General features: G+C 51.8%; 1 protein-coding gene across 1 annotated transcript in view; it reads left to right on the top strand.

Moving 5' to 3' along the window:
* Window positions 1–25,329, top strand: part of LOC105813644 (RNA-binding protein Musashi homolog 2) — a gene marked incomplete at its 5' end in the record, with an annotated part of 75,483 nt that overhangs the window by 12,786 nt on the left and 37,368 nt on the right. The window contains 2 exons of the mRNA XM_012648406.1: window positions 3,390–3,504; window positions 12,978–13,052. Coding sequence (XP_012503860.1) covers window positions 3,390–3,504; window positions 12,978–13,052 — 190 coding nt within the window. The remainder of the gene's footprint in view (window positions 1–3,389; window positions 3,505–12,977; window positions 13,053–25,329) is intronic.

Raw genomic sequence — 25,329 nt, 5'->3', positions numbered from 1 at the left:
TTGCTCAAAGCCACTAACTTCGGGGGCGGTTTGTTGCACGGCACTGGGTATCTAGAACAGAGCGTGTGGCCAGATGACCCGAGTACGAGATTAGAGCTGAGGCAATAGACTGGTTCTTACCCTGTTTGGGTTCTGACTGTAACCCGGGTCGTTCATGCCGAGCTCTCTGGCCTGCGCAGGGCCCAGGGGGCATAGCAGGGGTAGGTGACCCAGATGTGGTCTAACTCAAGAGGCTGCAGAGACTGACAAGCCCAGAAGTGAGGAGGGGCAGGTCGATGCGTGAGCACTTGCGTTGATCTTGGGAGGACAAGCCAGTGGGAGCCTGTGCCTTGTCACTAGAATGCGAGCTCGCAGAGGCAGGGCTCGCCTCGTGTATCTGTGCATCCCCCGAAGCTTAGCTCTTGCCAGGCACGTGTGGTTCCTCTGCATCGAGTTACTGAATTAAGTGACTGGGTCTCCAGGAGTGGGGGCTGGGGGCGGTGGGCAGGCCTCCTGGTCCTGAGAATCTGCAGGCCAGGCCAGGCTCCCTGCTGCGACTGCTGCCTTTCCCTGTCGCTCAAATGCCCAGGACAGGCCGGGGGTCCCCCAGAGAGTGCGTATGCCATGGCCTCTGGCCTCTGGGAGCGCTCACCGTTGACACGGTGTGTGGTTGGCAGAACTCACACAGTTGGTGCTGCCCAAAATGCCACCAGCAAAGACAGAGCAGGATTCCACAGAGCTGCCAGCCCTGTTCAGTGAGAGGAAGAGTAGGTGGGTTTGTTTAAAATACTTCCATTACAGTCAGTTAACCTTTATGTTTCCTAAATGAAAATTGTATAAACCTGAAATTTTCGTTGATCAGGTTGCTTAGGAACAGGCAGCAGGTTTTCATAAGACAATGCAATAGATTGTCACCGATAGGGCTATTAGGAAGTGAGCTGGTTAGCGGTATTATTCCCGATCGTGGTGTTGGCGTTAGGTAATTATCTGTCTGCCTGTGCGGGGCACGCCCATTTTTGGGGGCTCAGGGCAGGCTCATGCAAATGAGCTTTCTCAGCCTGCTTCTCTGGAGTCCCCAGAGGCAGTTGTCACCCCAGGGCTTAGGAGAGAAACCTAAAAGGCTCTATTTGGATGAATTTATTTCTTTTTAATCACCTTTCCCTCCTACTTGCAATGATAATATCCTAATAGTTCTATCGGTGACAATCTATTGTTTTGTCATATGAAAACCTGCTGCTTGTTCCTAGCAAAAAACTTAGAAAATAAACAATAGCAAATGCACAATAGAAATTTAAAAAGTTGATCTAAGACAACTCTGATAAATCTTTTGAGTATTTTTTTCCTCTATGACATATACATTTATGTTTATGTTTATTTTCCAAAAAGTCACTGTAATTTGCTTTTTTTTTTCCCTCTTACAGTTGACCAAGTGCCCTGGTTTGCCTGGGACTGAGGGGTTTTCCAATCCCAGTGCATATTGTTATCATCGTGCTTTTCCATAGTTGCCTAGCATTCAACCGGTGTGGATAAACCAAACTCAGCTTTACTAATCCTCTGTTATTGAATATTTAGGGTGTATCTTTTTTTATAAAAAAGCCATAATTAATGCTTGTAGTGAATAGCTTATCCATATGCCCTGTAGGATAAATTCCTAGAGGTAAGGTTATTAGGTGGTTATGTACGTTTATGGCTTTTGATACATTGTCAGACTGCCCTCCAGAAAAAATATGTGCCAATTTCCACTCCTCTTTTCCATACCCTTAGGAACCTTTACATCAAACAATCTTTTCATCACTGCCAATCCGGTATGCAAAAAAATATATCTCACTTTTGGGATGTGTGCTGCTTTCTTAGCTGTTTGTGAATTGTCCATGTCTTCTACTCATTTCTCTTTTGGGGATGTTCATTTTCCGTTTAATCTATGAAAACTCTTTGTATGAAGCATATTAGTCATGCACGTTGGACCATTGTGTCCATTTGCTAAGGCAGTTGTGGTTATTATTCTTGAAAGAGGAAAAATAATACCTGTCGTCTGGTGCCTTGGAAGAAAGAGGAGTTATATTTTAAGTAATTAAAGCATCCCCCCTAACCTTAAGCACTAAAATATTTTTGGATTGAAGTATTTGGGATGAGAGTATCTCCAAAATGGGTAACCCATATAGGTCCCTTTTTAAAAAATGTATACTGCACACAATTTAACTTTTTCTTGATGTCTCGGGCTCTGTGAACAATAGTAATTCTCCATGTTACAGTGATACCCTCAGCAGCTGTTGTGCCACGTGGAGTTTTTGCTCCTGTACCATATGGCCCAGACTGCTTTTTAAATAAGATACCTGATTCTTGTCTTTTTTCCATCACTATCAGACTGCCATGCTGTTACTTTTGGCTGCTATCAGCATCCCTGCCTTACTCTACAACGTCCCAATTTCATCAGCAATGGGATTGATGACCAGCTGACAAAATGCTGGTTAAATTTCTCTGTAAACTAAAAGCAAGTAAGTACTGAGCACGAGCTTAAGGCTCTCCATTAAAACAGTGGAGAGGAGCTTCTGCTGGCTGCATTTTTTACTTATTTCCCGAGATTCACGTTTCATGTAATTAAGGTTGTTAAATAAGTGACCTCTGGGTGTGCAAGTGGAATAGGATTAAGAAATTTTAGAGTCAGAAGGGGAACAGAAAGGAAAGATTAGCAACCACTTGAAGATGTAGCTGCAAAATGAGAAACCAGTAATCCAGATGAACAGAATCGGTGTCTAATCTTGTTACTTCCCTCGGGAGTTTGCTGGCACAGGTTTTGTGGAAATGGCGGCATCGCTGACCTAGAAATTGTAAAAGATCCGGTGTGTAGGCCTGCACCTGCTGGGGATGGTTTTCAACATGTTAACACAAGCCTTCTGATGCTCGGTTTTCTCATCTGTGAAATGGAGCTAAATGGCTTATTTAATAAGAGTTAGAATCAGATGGGCTCATGTGAGGAGCACTAGCCTAAAGGAACGACGTCATAGGAATTTGTAAATATTTGAAGGGCCAATCATGAGGGATTATTATTACTGTTGTTGTTGTCGTTATTCACAGACACATCCAGCAACCGTCGTCTGCCTCCTTAACTATTGCACCTTTTGCACATGCTTCAGGCTGAACTTCAGCCCATGCGTGTGTACCTCTAGCTTATGTCCTTGCCGCCCCTCCAGAACCCAATTTCATCCTTGTAGGTTTTTCCAAAGCACAAGTGCACAAGTGGCGTGTTTTCTTAAATATTTATTTTGCAGGCCATTTACTCGGCACGGCTATTTTTACAGTGAGTAAGGAGCAAAGCTAAAAATAACTTAGCTCGTAACCAGATCGGTTCTGCATTTGACATTTATGTGGAATTCATTTGCATCTCATTTGTTCGCCTTTCTGTTTAACAGGTAGAATGTAAGAAAGCTCAGCCGAAAGAAGTCATGTTCCCACCTGGGACGAGAGGCCGGGCCCGGGGACTGCCTTACACCATGGATGCGTTCATGCTGGGCATGGGGATGCTGGGTGAGTCTGGACCGGACGGTCGCCATGGATTTGGGAGGGCTGTGGCGTCCTGTACTCCCAGCGGGGGTCACCTATCACTTGAGCAGGCTGTTTTACTTGTCCGGGCCTCAGTTTCCTCATCTGTAGATGGGGATGATAATTCCCTTCCGAGACCATCGTGGTGATTAAATGAATATCTTGCCCTGTGCCTGGCTCCTAGGATACGTGATACTAGTTTCTCCTTTTTCTGTTCCCTTCCTCAAAAGGAAGCAAAGTCTCTCCCTCTGCCTCAGCTGAGCAGGAGTTCTGAAGACCTGAGAACTCCTGGCTGGCTTAACTTATGTGGGCTAAGGCTACATTTTCTAAAACTTGAGAGAGGAGGGGAAGTGGTAAGGGTGGGTGATAATCCTGTCTATTTAAATGATTAACATTTTTCTCTTGGGATATCAAAATTTGCATTTAAATGGATGTTTTAAATAGCCTGTTTTACTCTTTATTTGCCAAAAAAAAAAAAAAATGATGAAAGACAAAGTGTGTTTGTTCTGACTAAAAATGATTTCTCCTGGCTTTTAGAGAAATTGAGTTGCATATTATGCCCCTTCCCTTAAAGGTATCTCTGTCCTTCCCGCGTAGGTAATTGAAAATCTTACCGCTTAAATGGCGTGAAAGATGGAGAAAGCAGAGGAGATGCGTAATAGCGTGGGTCGCAACAATAATTAGAAATTTAAAGGCGAGAGAACCGTATTTGAGTGGAAGTTATTGTGTGTCAGGAAAATACTAATTAAATGGGATAAATGGTAGTTAATGGTAAAATTCCATTCAGGCACATGAGCTGTCTAGTTTTAATGGGTTTTCATTTGGTTTGGTTAAGAGCCCCTCTTCTATATTGTTTGATAAGCCCTTTCTGCATTTTCAGATTTGCTGCTGTTTAAATCATTCCTGGCATAGTTTTAAATTTATAAAACTTTTCTTGCTCTTACAAAGAATTGTATCTCCTTGTTGGATGAAATAACAAGAGCAGCTAAAGCTATTTTGAGGAACTTTATAAAATGGAGAGAGAAGCCGTGAGAATATTAAAAATGGCCAAGATGTTAATTCTTCTCAAATTAATTTTTTTGGTTTAGTAGAGTTTCAAAGAAAAATCATACCCTAATTCTTTAAAAGTTGGCCAGATGATTCTAAAACTTACCTGGAAGAAGACATATGTGAGAATAAATAAGAAAATGTTTTTAAAAAGAAAAATGAGAAAAGACTAGTTTGACCAATATCAGAATGTAACACAAAGCTACAGTAATTAAAACAGTATGGTGTATAGGAATGCACTTGTTGATAGAAAAAGTCAAAGAGCCTAAATTAAATATATCTAGTTGTAAGAGTGTAATTATTATTAAAAATTCATTTAAAAAATCAGTAAGAATTATTTCCTGGTTGACTATAAGACAATTGCTTAACTCCTGCTTTAAAAAATACTTTTCATTTGGTTTTTACCCTATATTGTTTTTCCAAGGAAACTCCAAATTAATACTTTAAAATGTTGAAATCAAGCCTTAAAGAAAAAAGTTGAGGGCCGGGCACGGTGGCTCACGCCTGTAATCCTAGCACTCTGGGAGGCCGAGGCGGGCGGATTGTTTGAGCTCAGGAGTTCGACAGCCTGAGCAAGAGCGAGACCCCATCTCTACTAAAAATAGAAAGAAATTAATTGGACTACTAAAAATATATACAAAAAATTAGCTGGGCATGGTGGCACATGCCTGTAATCCCAGCTACTCGGGAGGCTGAGGCAGAAGGATTGCTTGAGCCCAGGAGTTTGAGGTTGCTGTGAGCTAGGCTGACGCCACGGCACTCTAGCCCGGGCAACACAGTGAGACTCTGTCTCAAAAAAAAAAAAAAAAAAGTTGAGCCAGGCACAGTGGTGCACACCCATAGTCCCAGCTACTTACCACTAAGTTCAGCATCAATATGGTGACCTCCCAGGCCTGGAGCACCACCAGGTTGCCTAAGGAGGGGTGAACCTGCGCAGGTTGGAAACAGAGCAGGTCAAAACTCCTGTGTGCTGATCAGTAGTGGGATCTCCTCACCTGTAAATAGCCCCTGTACTGCAGCCTGGGCAGCATAGCAAAACCCCATCTCTGAAAAAAATTAGAACAGAAAAGAAAAAGAGTTGAACCCATTACCACCTGCCGGCTTTTGGAGTCTTGAATTTAAAATGAATGTAGAGCTCTAGAGCATAAAATGGGAGACTTCTTAGGATCCAAATCTTCAGGAAGTACCCACCTTTCTGAGTCTAACTTGATACATGCATGCTAGGAAGATGCACTGGTTTTCATCAGGGAGAAGCAGAGGTATGCAGTAGAGCCAGTTCAGCTCATGTCAGTCAACAAAGAGCAAAAGCGCACCCGTGCTCAGTGGTCCTGAGTCTGAGAAGGGCCCAGGCTGACATCTCCACAGACACCTAGGCTTGGGTCCCGGAACAGAAGGGCACCCATGGTTTCATAATGGGAGCCCAGGCAGGGAGGAGGGCAGGAGGCATTCATCAGCAAATAGTCTTTGAGCACCTACTGCATATCCAGCCCTGGGCTAGCCCTGGGACACAGAATTTAACAAGCAGACATGATTCCTGCCCTCATGGAGCTGGTAGTCTATCGGGAGAGACCAACATGTATCAGCTAATCGCACAGACACTTCATTCAGCGTAACAGAGACTCCAGGTGCTTCGAGAGCGCATGATGAGGACTGGAAGCCAGTGTGAGGAATGAGGCCTTTCAGTCAGGGTGAGAAGGATGAGTGAGCCAGGGGCTTTCCATTTGGAAGGAACAGCCTCGAAATGCCAGAATCCTGCCATGAGACCCCAAGAGCCAACTGGCCTGGGCAGGCGTGTGTGCCAGTAGGGGGAGTGGTGGGCAGACCCGAGCAGCCCCTTCCTGAGAGCACCTGCAGAGGCCCCTGTGCTTGCGCAGACTCCGTCTGCTCCGTGCAGTGCCTGCTCACGGAGGGATGGCTGTGTGAGGCCTGCCAGAGGCTTCCTCACCTGCCCCAGCTCTTCCCCTGTGCTCTCACGTTCCGGTTAGGACTTCCCCGAGCCACAGTAAAGCAGGCACCTGACACAGCCCTCCCGCCGCCGCCACCGGCCCCATCCAGCCCAACCCCAGGTCACAGAGGCACTGATGTGAGTCTTCAGACCAGCAAGATACAATAGTATGTGCTCAAACTGGGAGCTGTTATTAATAAGGCACCAGGAGCGCCAGGGCAGATTATCACCCGGTAGGTGTCCAACACCATACCCCCTGGAGTTCCTTACTACCCGTGGCTGAGAACCCAGCTAGACCCACAGATGTGACTTGTGCTGTGGCAACTGGATTATTCTTGAGTTGCCACCTTCTGATGAAGATCCACGAGCTGGACTCCAGGCCCCATCATCCCCTAGCCCTCCTGAATCCCACAGCCCTATGGGGAGGCATCCATATGCCTGCCAAGCAGGGGCTCCTAAGAGGTCCTGAAATGTGTCCCCCAGCCAGTAACCGGCTCTGCCTGAGGTCCAGGCAGAAGGGTGAACCGGGCACAGCATGCAGGGAAGGAGCTCACAGTCTCGCAGTCTGCTTGGCCTGTTGCTTCCCCAGCCAGGCCGGAGTCTCCTGCTGAGCCTTCTCTAAGGCCCAGCTGGAAACTCCCTGGGCTGCCCTCCGCTCCTCCCGTTTGCACAGCTTGGCGCCCTGGGCCCCTGGACGCTCCGGATGAGGAGACTGCCATGTGCTGTGCTGTGACTAAAGCCCTTGACTCCATCATCAAAGACCGTTTCTCTCTTTCTTCGTGCTTTCTCCCTTTGAAGTGGTAGTGTGGCACTGGGCAGAGTAATCCTTTGGTGGGATGGCCTGACGTGCCCCCACCGGTCACATAGGTCACCATTTCCTTGGCGCACTAAGCCCGCATGCTAGTCCTGGAATCGCTGCCGTCACCACCAACAACAATTTAGCTGATGAACTTGGCTCTTGCAGAAAAACATTTTTTAAAAATTCATGAATGAATGGAATGAGATGAGGTTTCGGTGATTTAAACTTTTATTGTTGGAAGAGCAGAAAAAATAGATGGCACTTCTAGGGAGTTTTTTTAGAAATGAGACTATAAACCATTAAAATGTGAAAATTCATTCATTCAACAAATACTATTGAGTACCTGCTACGTGCCAGCCACTGTTCTATTCGCTAAAGATGCAACAGAGAACAAAGCCTCTGATTTCGGGGAGCTGACATTGTCGTGAGGGATCTGAGACAACCAACAAAGGACTTGGACCCTGTGGAACGAATTTTTAAATATCCTCTAAGACCATCTCCATACTTTGGGAGGTCTCATCAAAGGGAGACTGATGAGCATGTAGTTGCACAGTTATTCTTTCTTGATCAGTCTTGATAGGGCTGCAGACATCCTTGGGGAAAACCTTCACCTGTGTTGATTTCAGCTTTCACACCCTGAATCATAGGACAATCAGTCCAATAGGAATTCCAGAAAAAGAATGAAAGAGAGAAGGGGCAGCGTTACCCTTGGTCCAGATCTCCCCACCTTCGAGCAGGACAAAACCAAGTCAACTGAGACCCTTAGGAAAGGTCTTTTGCAGCCCCTCAGACTGTGTTCCACGGCCTGGCAGCAGCAACGGGTTGTTCACAGTTATCCAGCTCAATGCAGTAGCATCTCTCTAGTTTTTCTTAATGAAAGTGGACTTAATAAAAGTTGATTGTTGATATATTTGATTCCCCTTAGCCTTCTCTGCCCTCAGCCACATAATCCTACTGCCTTGAGCTCTCGTGGCCTCATTGGGCACACGCTATTTATTTAACATGTTGATACCAGTGTTAGAGAAGTAGTGCATCGCTGGGGCCTGGAAGGGCAGCTTCCCCTGGGCGAGCCCAGAAAAGGAGAGACGCTGTTGACCAGCTAAAGCACTTTAGCGAAAAGCATTCTTACCTGCACTCGTACTGAGAAGCCCCCGTGAAATCCTGACCGAGTGTTCCCCGACGTTAAGCTCCTCTGCAGTGGAAGCAAAAAATAAATGATTGCTTAGAAGAGGGGCTAGGAAGCTATAATCTGCTGGCATTCGCTAACAGATCAAAAGGAGATTGGCTGGAACTTACAGCCACACATCTAGGCTCGTTGGTAATTTCAACGGGGATGTGGTTTTTCCCAAAAATACCTGTTTAGGTCATTCTCAAGGAGATGTTCATTTGTTCAGCTGTTTTCATCGTGGACGGAAGACACTCAGAATTCGGTCCCTCACTGTCTCCCTAGAGCAGTGCGGCCCAGTAGAACCTCCTGTGAGGGAAGGAAGGTCCCATCTGCACCAGCCAGTATGGTAGCCACTAGCCACATGGGCACACTAGCTGCTAAGCCCTTGAGATGTGGCTTGCGTGACTGAGGACCTGAAGTTTTTGTTGCATATAATTTAAATTATAAATTGATGTAATTTGGACAGCACAGGTCTGGAGGGGCCCCTGCAACGCAGGGTGGTTCTGGGGGCTGAGCATTGTTGTAGACCATGGCCTTCACCTCCTTGCCTGGGAAGGGCTCTCGGCACTTGGTGTCTGGTCTGTTTGTGGACCTCATGGAGCCGATGTGGTGGCCCAAGCAGTGCTCTGCACACCGTGAGGCAGACAGGTGGGTCACACTCTGGCAGTTTCCTGGATAAACAGCCCTTGTCTCTTGTCTCTTTCAAGTCCGGGGCCTGGTGGGAGCAGTTTTCCATGACTCCGAGTAGCTGAGTAACAGAGCCTGGGAGAAGATGAGTCACAGATGCGTCTAGAATGCAGACATCTCTAGGGTTGGAGCAAAGACCTAGAACCACAATTTTGAGAACCCTGCCAGCCTCCCTAAAATAGGGCCCTGAAATGAGCTCGCTGGCAAATCCAAATTCTATTGTCGATTTCTGTATTTTGCTCCCACAATGGAAAGCCGATCTGCAAGAGAGGTGGCCATCCAGGCAGAAGGCTTGATTTGTTGTTGTTTTTTTTTTTTTTTTTTTTTTATACTTCAGTCAAATTGTACGGTTATTTTTTTTTTTTTTTTTTTATACTTCAGTGACAAGAGATAATTACTGCTGGATTGATCAGGTGTCCAGAGTATTGGAGCAAATAAATTGTGCAGTGGCCAGTGCAGGAGGGGCCCGGCTGCTAACGGAAGTGGTGGCTGGGTCATCCCGCTATAATGTGGCTTGATGGAGCGTCAGCGTGGGCCTGCCGTAATGTGCTATTGATATGCAGCCAGCCAATTTCCCCCGTGTGGCCGGGGCTGGGAGCTGTTCAAGCAGAGCTGGGCTGCACAGCAGTAAATGAAGAGGAAAATTGAAGTAATGTTGTATTATAAATTTATGATTTCATCTGCCTGACCTAGAGGATGTTCGGCAATGGGGAGTAGAGAGAAGATCCCCCGCTCTGGCACAGGCTGGATTCTCATCTCCATTGTTCAGGGGACAATGATATTGACGTGTCCAGGAAGAGTGGGGTGACACCCAGAGTTGGGGTGAACTTGACCACACTTTTTTTCTTTCCTGTTGAAGACTTGTGGGAAGGCCAGGAAGAAAGCAGATGTGACTGCCCCTTACTGGTGGCCTGAGTGCAGGGAGGGACCGGCCGGCCGGTCCCCCATCACCCACCTTCTCTGAGGGAAGCTGACACGTGGGCTTATGCTTTTGCTGTCAGATTAACACTAAAATATTTAAGACCCCCAGCTCTGAAGTTAGAAGCAAAGGAGCCATTTTTCATCAGCAAGGCCCCTAGGCAGCAGTGATTTGGCTGTTTGCATATAATCCGTTTATCAATATTGTTGAAATAATGGTATAAGAAATCTAGTGCTGAAAGATCTGATTTGATAGCAGGTGATTAATTTAGAGGAGAATTGAGCTGCCCCAGCCATGAAATAAATACCAAGGAAGGAGCCAGTGTGTGTGTGTGTGTGTGTGTGTGTGTGTGTGTGTGTGTCCCTTTAAGGCCTCTGGGTGCTGACCTCTGCCCCTTTTGCTCTCTTTCCCCAGGGGTGTCTGAGCTCTGCGCCCCACTGGGCTCCTGCTCCTCAGTTAGCGGTCACTGCCAAGCTGCTGGGTCACTGTCTGCCTGGCAGCCTTCTGTCAGTGAGACACCAAGTGCTGGGAACAGACACTCAGGGAGGAACGAGTCACTCCGGGGAGGGCAGGACCCTGTGGAGGGAGAGACAGTTGCGCGGGCCAGCGAGTGAGCTGTGACTGCAGATTCGGCATGGCTCTGGCTGAAGCAAGGAGAAGGAGCCGCAGCTGGGCTCACTGGGCAGTTTGGGCCCAGCAGTGTTGCAGGGACCTGCAAGACTTTCTGCAGGTGGGGGGATTCACGCTCCGGGAGAAGAGGGAAGACCCTTATCTCTGTTAGGTCAGGATGTTATAACAAAATACCATAGGCTGAGTATCAACAACAGACATTCATTTCTCACATTTCTGGAGGCTGGGAAATCAAGATCAAAGCACTAGAAGATTCCTTCTCTGGCGAGGGCCCACTTCCTCATAGATGGCACCTTCTCACTGTGTCCTCACATGTTGGAAGGGGTGAAGGTCTCTCTGGGGCCCCTTTTGTAAGGCACCCTCCCAAGGGCCCCACCTCCTGAGGCCATCATCTTGGGGGTTAGGATTTCAACATATGAATTTGGGCGGTACACAAACATTCAGACCATAGCAACCCCAGGGACATGGTTTGGGGCCAGAGGCAGGACTTGAACCCAAGTCTCCGGACTTCTAGACCAGCGAGCTTCTGATCTGGGCCTGATGGTAGATCCACTGACCGCAGGCTGAAGGTACAAAACCAACATCTGCAGGGAGGTGAGGGACCATGGGCCCCATCCCTGGACCTCTGAGGCGTGACAGCTCTGGACAGGCAGAGGAAGACAACAGCATGCAGGCGAGCTGGACCCACTTGCAGGGTCAGAAAGTGGCTGGTGTGGCATGCGAGAATCCACTGGGGAGTGGGTGATGAGACCCCAGAGCTGTGTTTAGGCATGCGTGTTAGGGGGTTGTGTAGAAGGGCAGGGACACACGTGGAAAGTGGTCACTGTTGTCCTCACTGGGGAGCCCGGAGACTGTCACAAACCCATCCATCAAAATAATTTTCTACCCAGCATGTTGGTGGCAAACAACAGAAACAAGTCTGGTTGCTGGAGGTAGCAAAGGAGATGACTGGAAGGAGCTTGGGCAGTGCACAGAATGGACAGGAAGGCTGGACTGTGGAGCAGGACTCGGAAAACAGGCAGGAGCTGGGCGAGCTGGGTGGTCAGAGCCCCAGCCCTAGCCAGGGGGACAACCCAGGAGTGACCTAGTCAGGGGCCACTGTGGCCACTGTCAGGTGCTGGATGCTGCTGCTGATGCCAGAATAAATTCTGGGCCACCCCCTGCTGCTCTGCCCCACTGGCTACAGCGGCAGACCCTGAGGAAGCCTTGCATTGCATCCAGGAAGAGCGGGAGGGAGGCCTTTTCCGCTTCCCTGGTGGGAGCCAGGCTCCTCCCCAAGGCTCACACCCAGGGAGGGGGTTCAGGTGCTGGACAGCCAAAAAACAATGGCTGACATTCACCTCAGAGGTCAAAGCAAAAGTCAAGCTGTTGGTGGCCGTAGGGTGGCCATGGTGAATGTACTGAGGTCACCCATACATGGAGGAGAGGGAGGCAAGGTGAGCCTGGTGGGGTGGGACCAGGGGGGAGCCATGGATCTTCTGTAGCCAGCGAAGTGTCAGTCCAGGAAGGCCACATCAGCCTTCGTTGCAGCCTGAGTCAAGAGGCAGGCACAGAAAGAGGGAAGTAGCTTGAGTGGGCATGATGACCTCACTGGGGCTTTAGTGACAGATCGGAGAAGGTCACACCAGCACCGGGACTTGGCAGCAGAGTTTTTCTTCATGGTGGACGTCTTAACACACCCAGCCCCTCAACCACTCTCCAGGGTCTTTCAAAGGTACGGGCACCTCTGTGGAGTGTCCATGCTAGGACAGGGGCCTTGGGGACCCACTGCCCCCAGGCTGTGGTTTTCCAGAGACTCCCGGTCAGCCCTGAGTCTGGTCACTGAACCGAGACCCCCCCAGGAGCCCGTGCTCCGTCTGGTGCTGGCCCTGTTGTCCACCGCCTTGGGAGGAGGTATTACAAGGACTTTAATCTCCTACTGTCAATAGCTTTAAGGTAAAGCGCACGCAGGGTAAGCTCTCCAAATGTCAGAGCCAGGCGCGGGCCCTGTGTCTGGTGCTAATACATGGCATTTACTCTGCAGGTTCAAGAAAGTGCATGGGCTTTGGGGGGTCTGGCTGCCCAAATTCGGGTAAATTACCAGCAGCTGACAGCAGCGCCCCCAGCCACGGGAGAGAGGTGACCCGGGCCCCTGGTAAAGACCCTCACAGGAGACAAATCATTTTGTGAAGGAAAATAACTCATTGCCACCCTCCCTGAGATCTTACGCCAGAGCTGAGGCAGCTGTACTAATGGCACTCTGATCTCTCTCTCTGTGTTCAAGGCTACCCCAACTTTGTGGCAACCTATGGCCGAGGCTACCCCGGATTTGCTCCTAGCTATGGCTATCAGTTCCCAGGTGAGTGGCTTGGTCTCCCTGGGCTTTGGAAACACGGGAGGTGGGCTGCGTTTGCAGGGAGGCGGGAGGACCTCCCCACAGCTTGAACGTGCATCCATTTGAGAAACGACCTGTATGTGCTAAATTTGAAATCCACTGAAGTCCGGGGTCAGGATGCAGCCCAGAGTTTCTGATTAACTGCAGTCTTTCACTGGTGCTGGGTATTTGAGAGCAGCGACTTTTAAAGGGAAAGGAAGGGAACCGAGACAGGCTACCTCCCTCTGCTCACCTCCTTTTTCCGAAGCCCGTTTCAGGTTTTTCTCCCTTGGTGCTGAGGTCTAGGCCCAGGGTTTTCTTGCACTCTCTTCCCTCCCCCAGCCCCCGCACCCCGCGTCCACGTGCACGCTGTCTGAGTCTCCCTGACCTCCCTCCCTCCCCTCCTCTCCTCCTCCCTCTGGGTCCTGACTGCTCTGGCTTTAGTGCCCCTCTGGTGTGTGTGGTGCTGTGCTGCCGGGGTTTGGGTTTGCTGTCCGTCCTGTGTGGGGCTGTTTAGATTCTCTTTTCCCGCTGTGTGGGCGTCAGAGGCAGGACGCAGAGCCCACAGCGATGTCTGCCACACGCCGGGTTGCTCCAGCTCCAGCTCCGAGGTAGCTGCCAGGCCTGGGTCCCCCCCAGGGGAGCAGCAAGGGGACGTGTGGTCCTGTAGAGATGCGGGGAGGGGTGATGAAGGAAGTGGTGTTTTATGGGGCTTCATGCGTCCCTGGAGGGAGTCAGCCAGCCTTTCCCAAGCTTGGGAGTACAGGTGAAAATATACGGGGGTACTTAGGGGTGTTGTGTGCAGAGGACAGCTGACGTTTCTAGAGAAGGTGCTAGCAACAGAGTCCTGTCCCCTGTGGGTCCCCTGCTGAGGGAGGAGGCTCCGCGAGGAAGCTGGGCTGCCAGAGTTTCGCTCCTGGGAGTCCCGGGAGCGCCAGGGTGTGAGATGAATTAGGAAGGGAAGAGAGGACAGTGCTCTGAGGCTGATGACATGAGGGCAGGGTGAGGGGCTCGGGCGGAGCTTTGGTGGGGGGAAGGTGTGTTGGGGAGGTGCTTAGAGCCATGCCCTATGGTGGACAGATCCCTCGAGCAGCGATGGAAGCCCCTGGCTCTGACACCAGCTGGCCAAGTGGCCACGGGCAGGTCACCCAACCTGTCAGGCCTCACTTCTCTCTTCTGTAGACGGGAGGTCTACGGGGGTCTGCGCAGCTCTCTGTGTGGGTCAGAGGGGGAGGGGAAGGCAGGTACAGCAGCAGGAGTTGGAGATGGAGGAATGAGAGTGTCCCCGGGGCTGAGGTGGTTCCCCGTCTGGGAGGGGCCCTCTGCAGGGACCCTGCGCTACAGAAGGCCTCCCCAGAGATTCTCATACAGATGGCTCCTGGGATGGCCATGGGCTCTGGACCAGTAGGAGGAGGGAGTCTGCACCAGAAACAGCACCGCAGAGAAGCCGGCACTCGGGCCAGGCGTTCATTAGACTGTCCCCACCTGCAGGTGGAGACCGCCAGGCACAGAGAGGTAGAGGACCTCTCTTTCAAGGGCTCGCAGTGAGCCAGGGGCAGGCCAGGACCTGGTCGAGGTGGTCTGGGTCTTAACTGCCACAATCCACCATCTCCCTAGCGGCCATTGGCCTGGGACCGTAACACGAGCCACATGTAGTGTTAAAACTTAGATTGTAATTAATTAAAATTAAATAAAAAGAAAAATTCAATTCCTTAGTAACACTGGCCACATTTCAAGTACTCAGTAGCCACCTGTGGCTAGTGGCTGCTGTCAGCACAGAGTGTAGGACATGTCCCTCCCCATGGAAAGTTCTGTGGGATGGCGCTGTTCTGGAGCTTAAAGGAAGAGGTGTGTTGTGGTGGGGGGACGTGGGTCACACACATTCATGCGTGTGTGCACCGCCCCTCCCCGAGAGACCCATCCGGTCAGCACCCTGGTGCTCCATTCCCTCCTGTCCTGCTCAGCCCAGGAGCTGGTGGCAGGTGGAGGGGGGAGCTTCTCCTCTTGCTTCCTCCGCAGGCGGTGACGGATGCATAGACTCAGGCATCTCAGCCCCCTGAGAGTGCCACACTGACCCGTGCGCCTGGCCCTGCCTCCCTTCAGTGCGGCGCTAGTCCCAGGAGGGCAGACTTGGGGAATCATAACAAGGAATCATTTCGAAGGCAACAAAGTAGGCCCCACGCTAAGGCCCCTGTCTCACTTGAGAGCCTGCCCCCCAGCCCCCGTGAGCCGGCTCAGGAGACATCTGGTAGACCTCTGTCTCCCTGACCTGCAGCGCTGGCTCTGCCCCAGACGGACAGACATGCAAGAATGACCAAACCGAGGCTGGGCAGAATGAGGTGGGGTCCCCAGGGGTGCCAGCCCTTCATCAGAAACCAAGGCTTTGGAGACTAGGGGTCAGTTTTAGGGGGCAGGGGATGGAGTGGGGGTGGAGTGATTATGCCCAGGGCACAGCCGTTACCACTGACACCAGCTCCTGCAGCTAATGCAATAAGCTGGATTTGCATGGGACAGAAATCGAGCATTAAAACGTACAGACAGCGGCTCCCTGAGCTGTGGGAGTTAGCTGCTCTGTTCCCCTCAGCCTCCAAACTTTCCCCATCCTTCCCGTTCACACCACGGAAGCCTCTTGTTTCTCTTGACAGATGGCCAGAAAGGGGCCACCAGTGGCTCCTGGGGCAGGTAAGGGTGTGAGAGGCCCCAGGCCGGCCTCACCACCCACCCTCTCAGCAAGGAGCCAGGCTGGGGTCAGAGTCCCTCCCTCTCCTGACCCACCTGGTGAAGGAGCTGCCCTTGGGAAGCATCAGCCCGTCTGCTTGGACCAGGTGCCTCACCAAGCAGCCAGTGGCACTGGACACAAAGCCCAGGGAGGCCCCTGTGCCGTCCCAGTCAAGAGCTCAGGGACTGGCTGCTGCCCTCTAGAACCAAAGTTGACCCCTCGGGAGCCTTGGCCTCAGAGGCAGGACCACTGGGCAGGGAGGCATTGGAATGCTCTGACCACCGTCTCTCACCTCGTGCTGCTGAGTGTTTCCAGTGGACCTGGCTGAGGCAGCTGCCACACAGGGGAACCCAGAGGTGGGGCAGCCCAGCCCTCTGCCCTCTGCCCTCTGCCCTCTCCCCCTGCCAGGTGGGCTTTGCTGGCCCCTGCCATTCCCTGGGGTCCTGTAACTGTCGCATCATTGACTGTCCTGATGTTTTTTCCTGTGGTCTTTCTTTTCAGTGTCCTCACTATTTGCCCACATCACCCACTGCCCACTCCCAGCCCCCCTTCCACTGTGTGTGGATCCCGTGCCCCTTCTAGCCCCTTCCTGAGCGGGCAGGCGAGACAGGTAGCTGAGAGAGACGAGGGCACACCCAAGCCCCAGAGGGCTCTGGGATTCTCCATCCTGTTTTCACTCACAGACCAGGCAGCCTGGACCCCCTTTGGGGAAGACGCATCCCTTCGCACAGGGTCTTCCTTTCCACCCGAGTTTGCCCTTCCTGTGAACACCCATCTCATTCACCCAGTTGGGGGTCCCAATGTCACTTTCACTTCATCCGTGTGCCATGGCATTGCCACGGCCTTTCTGGCCACCCGGGCTGTGTCAGGCAGCGCCTGCCTCTGCCACCCTTTGGGATTCTGCGAGAATAAATGTGATGTTCCAGAGAGAGGGCCAGGCGCCTTCGGATCATTATTGGATTGGGGAGCGGTTCTTTCCTAGCAGGGCTGGCTGGTGACCAGCCGCTCGGGGAGCGGGGAGCGTCTCTTTCCTCCCATGCTCAGGTATCCGCCCCGCCCAGTGCTCGGGTCAGTGCTGGGATCCGGTCTGGAACGAGTACGATCGCCTCCAGTGGTCTCCCTGCTTCCTCTCTTTTCCCCCCTCTGGACTTCTCATTTCAGTTTAATCTGTTAATTTCTGTTCTTATTTCACTTTGCAGACTATTTGCCGATTTCACAAGACATAATTTTTATCAACTAGCTCTTAAGAGAGGCATAACAAATTGGGGTTTGCTACCATTTCTAGAGAGAGGACACGGGCCCGGCCTGGGCCACCCCCGCTGCTGTCGGTGTCCACTGAAACTCTGTCCTAGCTGCCTGTTTGAATGAACGTTCTTTTTTTCATTTTTAATTCTTGGAAAAGACTCACGGCCTCATTGCTTTACTCAATTTTTTTTAAAAAAATTATTTTCCAGTCCCCTCCCATTTTGCTTCTTGTACACATTGCGACCACATCCCCCACCCCAACTTCCCCAGAATGTAACGGGGCCAGGGGGAAACTTCTCACAAACTGCATAGAGCCTCGCAGGGCAACCCAGGAAGAGGCTATCAAAGTATTTCAAATGACCAAACAGGCTTGTTGGGGCATTTCCTAGGAGGGTGAGCTTTTAAGTGCGGGTGGCCAGGGGGTGGGGGGGTTGCAAGATACGTGATTTACTTGGAGCACTTATGTCTTGTTGTGGACAGTAGCAAAAGTGAACACACACACAGACTGTTCTATAAAATGTGAAAACCTTAATTTGGAAAAGCAACTGTATAAACACCACCTGATTGTCTTTTTGTCTTTTGGGGCCAGTCTCTCAGTAGCTGTTCCCATAATAATAAGCACGTCTGTCTTTAAGAAGGGACAGCAGAGTCACCAAGGTGCTGCCACATGTCGGGCACCGTGGGCACCGACCCACGCTGGGCCCCACCTTCCCCAGCCTCCCCTCCCTGTCCATGCTGGCCTGGCCTTGCCTGCTGGCACCACTGGGGTAGGACGGGAGGGACGCAGATCAGGCCTCATCTCAGGGCCGGGTCTCCTGATGGTCACCTCCAGAAGGATGTTTTCCCATGATCCTGACTCCCTCCACTTCCCCATTTGAAATCCCCCCACCCTCTTGGATTAATGATGCACTGCTCAGTTGGACCCTCTAGAGTCACCCCTTTGTCCGTGCTCATAGTTTGTGAGAAGTGACCCGTGTGCTTCTGTGTGATGCATTTGATGTGAGCAAATCCATGCATTTGAATGTCATTGTCCTTGAGACCCAACATGTGCAGTTCGGCTCATCTCATTAAAGATGCTTGATGTAATCATTGGTTAGTTTCCTTTTATTTTCCCACAGGCTTTTTCATGAGTATTTTTTTTTTCAAAAAACAAAATCCGTATGGCTTTTTTCCCCCCGCCCTATTTTATTGTGCTATGAATTGCTTTGCTTTGGTGAACTTGTCCTAGTATGCTTGCCTCACAAACGTTTTAGCCATTGTGAATTTCCTTCATCTCTGTAAATAGTTCATCTGTGCTTCTCCCTAATGACGATTTATTTTTTCCCCTGTAAGCAACCGAGGTAGAAAAATAAATTGTTTACCACGGACATGCTGTGTGCTGCCGTCTCTTAGCCTGACAGTGTCCTGTTCTCGCTCCGGGGGAGGTGAACGCACTGAATAACCAGTGCCAGTGACAGCCTAGCACAGTTTCTCAAAGCATGCGAACTCCCCCTGGCTGCCGCCTGTTCCCGGCCCTCCCTGCTTCCTCGCGTCCCCTCTACTTGCTGGGGTGCCCTGTCCTTGAGCAGAGCGGCAGAGCATCTGCACGCACCAGCTGCACGGTGTCACCCCCAAGCACCTTCCGCTGCCATCTCTCCCCCCTCCAGTGAAAATGCCACTGGAACATCTGGAGCCCCTCACATCTGTGCAGCAGGCGTGTGTGCGCGCTCATGCTCATGCTTGTGCACACGGGCCTGCGTGTGGTTGTGCACGTGGCTTGCTTTCGTCGCTCCGGGAAGCAGTGCAGGTTGGGGAGGCATCTGTGGCACAGTGGCAAGTGTGGCTGGACGTGGAGCTAGAGGACCTTGTCTCCAGGTTTCACTCGGCCTCTTGGTAGCCATGTGACCTTGAGCAAGTTATATACCCCTCTAAGCCCTGGGGATAATGCAGGTGCCTAGTTAGTTGGGTTGTTAGAATTAAGGGATAGAGTGTGTGTGTGTGTGTGAATGTGCCTTGTAAACTGGTAAATGCTATAAAGTTGGAAGTTTTAGAAATAGCGGGCATTGACGTTCTTACTAAGTCAGCTCTCCAGAGTGGTGGAATTCCCATCCTTACCACCCGCAGTGGAATTGCCTGTTGGTGGATCTGCTTGTTGGTAAAAGGAATGATATAGGATTCCCGGGCTAAGCCAGAGAGTTTCTGGGACTTTCTGCCCAACCTCCTCCCCCATTTATTGATCATCCGGCACTGGAGTAGGCACCAGATATCTGGACATGAATAAGGTTCCTTCAAGTCCAGCTGAGGAGGAGAGAACCAGTGACCAGACCCAATGAGCATCATGGGACAGGTGCTTAGCTGGAGAGAGGGAAGCTGTCTGTGCTCTGAGGGGACAAAGGTGGGCTGCTTGTCCAGAGCGCCCTCTAAAGAAGATGACACCAGAACTGGGTCTCGAGAAGCCAAATAGAAGGATTCTCTGGGCAAAGAAAGGAAGGAAGTAGATCCCAGGCAGAAAAATGACATGCTTAGACACTGAACCAGGGAATTTTAAGAAAGAAAGAAAACACAAAAGTAAGTAATCAAACACAAAATAGGAATGGACTAAACAAAATAAGAATTTCTTTTTCTCTCCCATGTAAAAGAAGCCTGGACGTACTTCCATAGTATTAGGGGTTGTACCTCTTCTCTATTCTCATTCTGGCCATAAGATGTTACCTCATGGTCTAATAAAGCTGCTCAAACTCCAGCCATCACTTACCCATCCCAGAAGAATACACCTCTTCCCTTTAATAACACTTCTGAGTAGTCATGCAGGACAGTCTGCTTATATCCCATTGGTCAGAAATTAGTTACACGGTCAGTTTCACCTGTATAGAAACCTCAAAAATGTCTTTATTTCAGGTAACCATGTGTCCAGCTAAAAGCAGGATTTTGGTGCCAAGAAAGGAGTGGAACAGATAGTAGTGAAAACTTAGCAAGCTCTGCTGCAAACCTGAGAGAGGAAGCATCGCAGGTCCCAGGCATTAGGAGTAGTTCGATGTATGGGAAGCTTGCAGAAGCATCCTGGGTAGGAGGAGAGATACAGGGCTGGGCTCTGTGAGTCATTGTCAGATTCGGGAAGTCAAATCTGATCCCCAAAGTACAGGAAGGATTTGAAGATGACTTTAAGTAGAACAGTGATGTGGTCAAACTTCCACAGTGAGTCAGAGGGGTTTGGAGAGATGAGGGGCCACGGGGGTGAGTCCAGAAGAATGTCCCCTTCTCTCTGTACCCCGCCTTCTCTCCTCTCGCTTTCTCTCCTCTCTCTACATTTCCCTCTCTTGGCCCCATTCCTCTCTCCCTGCCTTGGGCTGGCTGGTGGTCCTTTGGGGTCTGGCAGCTCTACTGGGGACAGCAGGGTTAGTAATATGACCCCAACCACCAAAACGTCTCTGGGCCAAAGTCTCAACAACCTACAGTGGCCTGAGCTCCGGAGCACTAGGGGTGGCCAGGACGACCAGGTTGACATCACGCGCCTCCCTCCCAGGATGCTGTGTGCAAACCGCAGGGTGGCTCTGGCCCCCAGGTGGCGAGTCCCTTCCCTGGCCAGCTTGGCCTGGACTCTGGTTCTAGAAGCGCCAGTTTGTGCTCCTGCCTCTTCCGCGATGGAAAACAGGTTTCGTCGCAGGTGCCGACGTTGACTTGAGTACTGGCTTCCTGGAGCACTGGCTTCAGAATGGTTTTGAGGGCAGGTCCTAGGTGGGCAGAAAGGAGGCCGTGATTAGTGATGCCGGGTGGTTACCGCGCCAGGACTCACAGCCTGTTTGCCATGTCGCTGCCTTCTGTATTCCAATCTAATGATGGTTAATGATGGTTCTTTGGTGCCTGGTGATTTTCGCCACTCTAAAAGTCTGCCGTTCTCTGGTGGGAAGCTGTGGCCCATTGTCACTAAGGGCCACTGCGAGGTAAGCTTCAGGCAAGTCATCCGGTCTTTGAGCAAAGACAGAGGCTTCGTGGTCAGTCTTACCCTAAGGACTACGGCTTGGCTGCAGAAAGCAGAACCCAGGCGGAGGAGCTCTCCATGAGTGGTATAGCTGAGGAAAGCAACCTCGGCCACGGGCAAGGGGCTGCGTCCTGAGCCTGCTCTCTCCCAGCTGCCAGTTCTCTCCAGTTGATGACACTTGGCTAAGTGTCAGAAAGGCCAATAGCAGCCACGCCCAAGGCCTAGGATCCTGCCTGGCAGTGGTGACCTGGGCCACTGTGGGAGCGACTCCAGAGCCCTCCTGTGCATCCTCTCCTCCAGCCTACCCAAGTAGCAGAGACCCTCTCGGTCAGCCCCACTCCGGAGAGGCAAGACCTGGCGTGTGCTCAGGGAGCTGCTTCCTGCCTTGGCCCCATTCCCGGAGGGGGAGGAGTCCCTCCCCAGGCTCTGCGGCCTTGTCAGGGGAGGAGATTCCAGGGCTACCATGGTGGAACCCATCACAGAACTGGTGGCTTAGGGTGACCCCTTGTTTGGGTGTAAATTTAAACTCCCCAACTCCTGCATCAGATTGCTGTAAGGGGCTCTTTCCTCAGCCCCTGCCCCAGAAATGCTCTTGCCGGGGAACTGTGGCAGAGCCCCGGGGCCGTTGGCCCTCAGGCTCCGCCCGGCACATTGCTTTCATCTGGGCTCCAGAACGGAGCCCGACCAGTGGCTGGTTTCTCGCCAGTAGGAAAGCAGTTCTTGAAATACCGAGACGGGCTGGTCGACTTCCCAGGTAGGTCGCCATAGCCGTGGGCCCCCGGCTAGAGGCTGCCGCGCTGTGAACAGAGATAGATGCTCCCTCACAAGGGAAAGCCCCCGACACAGCGGCCCCCACACATCTGTCTCATCACCAGCCTCTGATCCGACGTCCCTGCAGCCCTCGGGCCCCGTCTCTGGGGATTACCCCTTTACAGATTACATCCACAGCCGGATTTCAGATCACAAGCCAGCTCCCCCCACGGCCGGCCCACTCCCGCGCCACCTGGCCCTGTGTGTACTGGAGCTTATCCTCTCATTTGAATACTAAAGGCAGGCTTAGTCGGGAGGGCATGGCCGCTGCTTTAAAAGAAAGAAGATGGAGAAGTAAAATTCAGCAGCACACCCCAAACCCAGAGGAGCCTGGCGTGCGGCTCGTGGGGGCTGTGGATGTGCCATGTCGGCGTGGAAAATCAGGAGCTGACTCTATTCCCAGATGAAAGCAGAGAACAGTGCCTAATAGGCACTTAATAAGTGTTTGCAGAAATGAATTGGAGCAATCTGAATTGACGGGAATTGTGGGTTTCGCTTTCGATCAGCTTTCTGCGCCTCTTGAAGCTCTTCTGCATAAATAAAGGGAAATGTGACTAAGTGAGCGCTCAGCTCCCCACGGCGCAGCCCAGAGCCCCGTGTCCTCAGCAGGAAGTCAGGAGACTGAGTTCTCGCCCTTAGCGTGCCGAGAGAGTAAGGCTACTGTTGGGCCTCGGTGTCCCCGTCTGTCAAGTGGAGCTATTGATCCTTCCTCACAGCTTGTTGAGGGGGTCCGTGGGACCAGCCACCGTCTAGTGCTGGGAAGAGGTTGGGTTGGCGTCGTGTCCGAGGAAGACAGCGCTGTCCGAGGAGCAGAGGGCTCCTCCAGCTACGGCAGGGGCCACAGTGAGGGACGCTGCAGGCATGGCCTCCGCACCGCGTTCTCGGCATGCTGAGACCTCGTGCCGGCCAGATCCCGTCTCCCCCAGCACTGCTCTCTGCCGCTCCCCCCACGCCTTCTTAGGTCCCTGTGCCACCAGCCTCTCAAAGTCCCCATTAAGTCAGCCAGCAGGAACTTAATCACCTTTCTTCAAGCCCTTCGGTTTTCATTTCCATCAGCAAAAGCAAGCTAAAGGCTGCAGCTTAAAAAACAAAACAAAACAACAAAAAAAACCCCACGAATTACTCAGGGTGTGGAATTGCAGGCAGACAGCAGTGCCAGGCCTGAGGGCTGTGCAGCTCCTGCCTTGCAGGACAGCCAAGGACAAAGCAGAAGGCAAAGGTGTGTCCCCAACTCCCTCCTCCCCAGCCGAAAGGAGTCCTGCCCAGAGACTCCAGGTCAGCTTGGGTCCCCTGCCCCTGAGATACCTCAACCAACTAGGTCACCACCTCCACTCTCTGTCCCTTTGGTCGGAGCCAGAGCGCACTCTCAGCAGTGTGCTGGAGATGGTGGCCAGCACGTGACCTGAGCCAGAGTCTTATGGGGCGCAGGTCTGCTGAGCAAGGGGGCAAGGAGTTCGGCAGCATCCCTCTGTGGTCTGGCCTGTGTGGTCACAGCAGAACGCACAGAGCGCAGAGGAAGCCGTTGACTGCCTGGAAAGCTTTCAGGAAGGGGCTTCAGTCCATTCGAGCTGCTGTAACAGAATACTAGAGACAGGAGCTTATAAACAACGGAAATGTATTTCTCACAGTCCTGGAGGCTGGGAAGTCCGAGATCAAGGTGCCAACAGATGGGATCTCTGGTGAGGGCACTTCCTGGTTCCTAGACTGCCGTCTTCTCGCTGTGTCCTCTCAAGGTGGAAGTGGCTCACTGGCTCTCTGGGGCCTCTTTTATGAGGGCACTAATCCTAATCATGAGGGCTCCACCCTCATGACCTAATCACCTCCAAAGGCCCCACGTCCTAATACCATCACCATATGAATTTTGGAGGCACATAAACATTCAGACCATAGCAGGTAACATCTGAGCTGTTTTGAAGTGCAAACAGAACCTCACCAGGCAGACAGTGAGGGAAGGGTGTTCCCTCTCAAGGGACCAACACAAAGGCATATGTGTCTTCTGTCCTCACGTTCTTGTGGCCACCATCTGGGCAGATGCCGCCCTAGTACCTGGGCTGAGACAGCCGGACAACAGACTGGCATTGGGAAGGTGGCACCGCCCTTCCCAGACCCAGGCAGTCATGGACAGACACTTTGCGAACCAGGGATGCTGACCCCACCCTTGCCATAGGAGGCCATTCCCTGATGAGATCCTTGTTGAGACTACGGAGCAGGCCCAGTGGGCTCCGGATGCCGGCTGGCCAGGGCTGGCTTCGTTTGAGGTGGGAAGCCTTGCCCAGATGTGCTCACTCATAGAGGGAGAGGTGAGTGCAGCCTGCCATTCCTCCCAGGAGGCCCTGCTGCCCTGCTCTGAGTCTGAGCGGGTGTTTGGCAGGCCCCAGAGCACCCCTGGTGTTGCAGGGAAGGGTGTGGGGCCAGCCCTGTAGCTGCCTTGGTGGTACGTGCTTAGGGCCCCTCCAGGCTTTCTCCCGACCGCCAGCACCGGCTTTGAAGGTGCCGGGATTCAGGTGAGCTAGGAGCAGGAAGTGGCACCTCTCCCCAGTCCCTTGTATCTGTCCATGCCTCCTCCCCATCCCCCATCCATCCTTCACATATTCAGCGTGTAGCTACTAAGCAGCTACCATGTCACAGGCCCTGCCCTGGACACCGGGACACAGTGGTGAATGAGAAAGACAGGCCCCTACGTCTGTAGGGCACTTGTTGGGAACAGAGGAGCAAACAGGACTCCACTTGGACGGAAGGACCCAGAAAGGCTCCTCTGGTCCAGCCCCTCCTAGAGGAGCTGGGAGAGCTGGACAGGACCCTGTTGGGAGGTCTGCATGGCAGGGCAAGAGGACAGTGGGGACTGTCAGTCCAGCTGGGAAGCACAGCCCCAGGGCTCCAGGTCCCGTGTTCCCACCTATGGTGACCAGGTCTCAGGGCCGTGGCCACCCCAGCCAGCCCTCCCTGAGCCCCCGCAAGCCCCTCGCCTCCTGCTGTCACATCCACCCACCAGAGTTCGAGCTTGCACTTGAGATAAAACGTGCCCTATCACTCACAAGCAAAGGATAAATGTTATCTATTAAAGCCCTTCGGATGCGAAATGGCATGTAAATTAATAGGATTTTAGAATAGGAAGGCACCAAAGGGATTTCTCAGCTCCGCTACAGTTATTACCTTGGGCAATAATAATAAAAATAGAAATAAAAGTTATTATTCCACTTACCGAGAGCCAGATAACTGTGCTGAGCACCTGTCGCCGTCATCTCAGTGAATCTTCGCCGAAACCCTGCAAGGAGGTCCCAGTAACCGCGTTTACAGAGGAGGGCGATGAGGCTGGGAGGGAAGCTGAGTACCTTGTCCTGGGTTCCACAGCTAGAAGAGTGTGGGGGATAGGACTTTTACCACCTTGCTTCTAACCACCGTTGTGGACTCGTGCCCTTAACCTCTCTGGACCTGGCCTCCTTTGTCTATTAAATGAGAATAGCAATGTCTTCCCTGTAGAGTTGTAGCGAGGGTTCATTGAAGTGATGCAGGGAAACTTCTTGGCCACA

This window comes from Propithecus coquereli, unplaced genomic scaffold (genome assembly GCF_000956105.1).
Source record: "Propithecus coquereli isolate 6110/MARCELLA unplaced genomic scaffold, Pcoq_1.0 Scaffold285, whole genome shotgun sequence".
NCBI classification, from domain to species: domain Eukaryota; kingdom Metazoa; phylum Chordata; class Mammalia; order Primates; family Indriidae; genus Propithecus; species Propithecus coquereli.
Note: the sequence above shows the minus strand (reverse complement) of the source record. Positions and strands in the feature narration are given on the sequence as shown.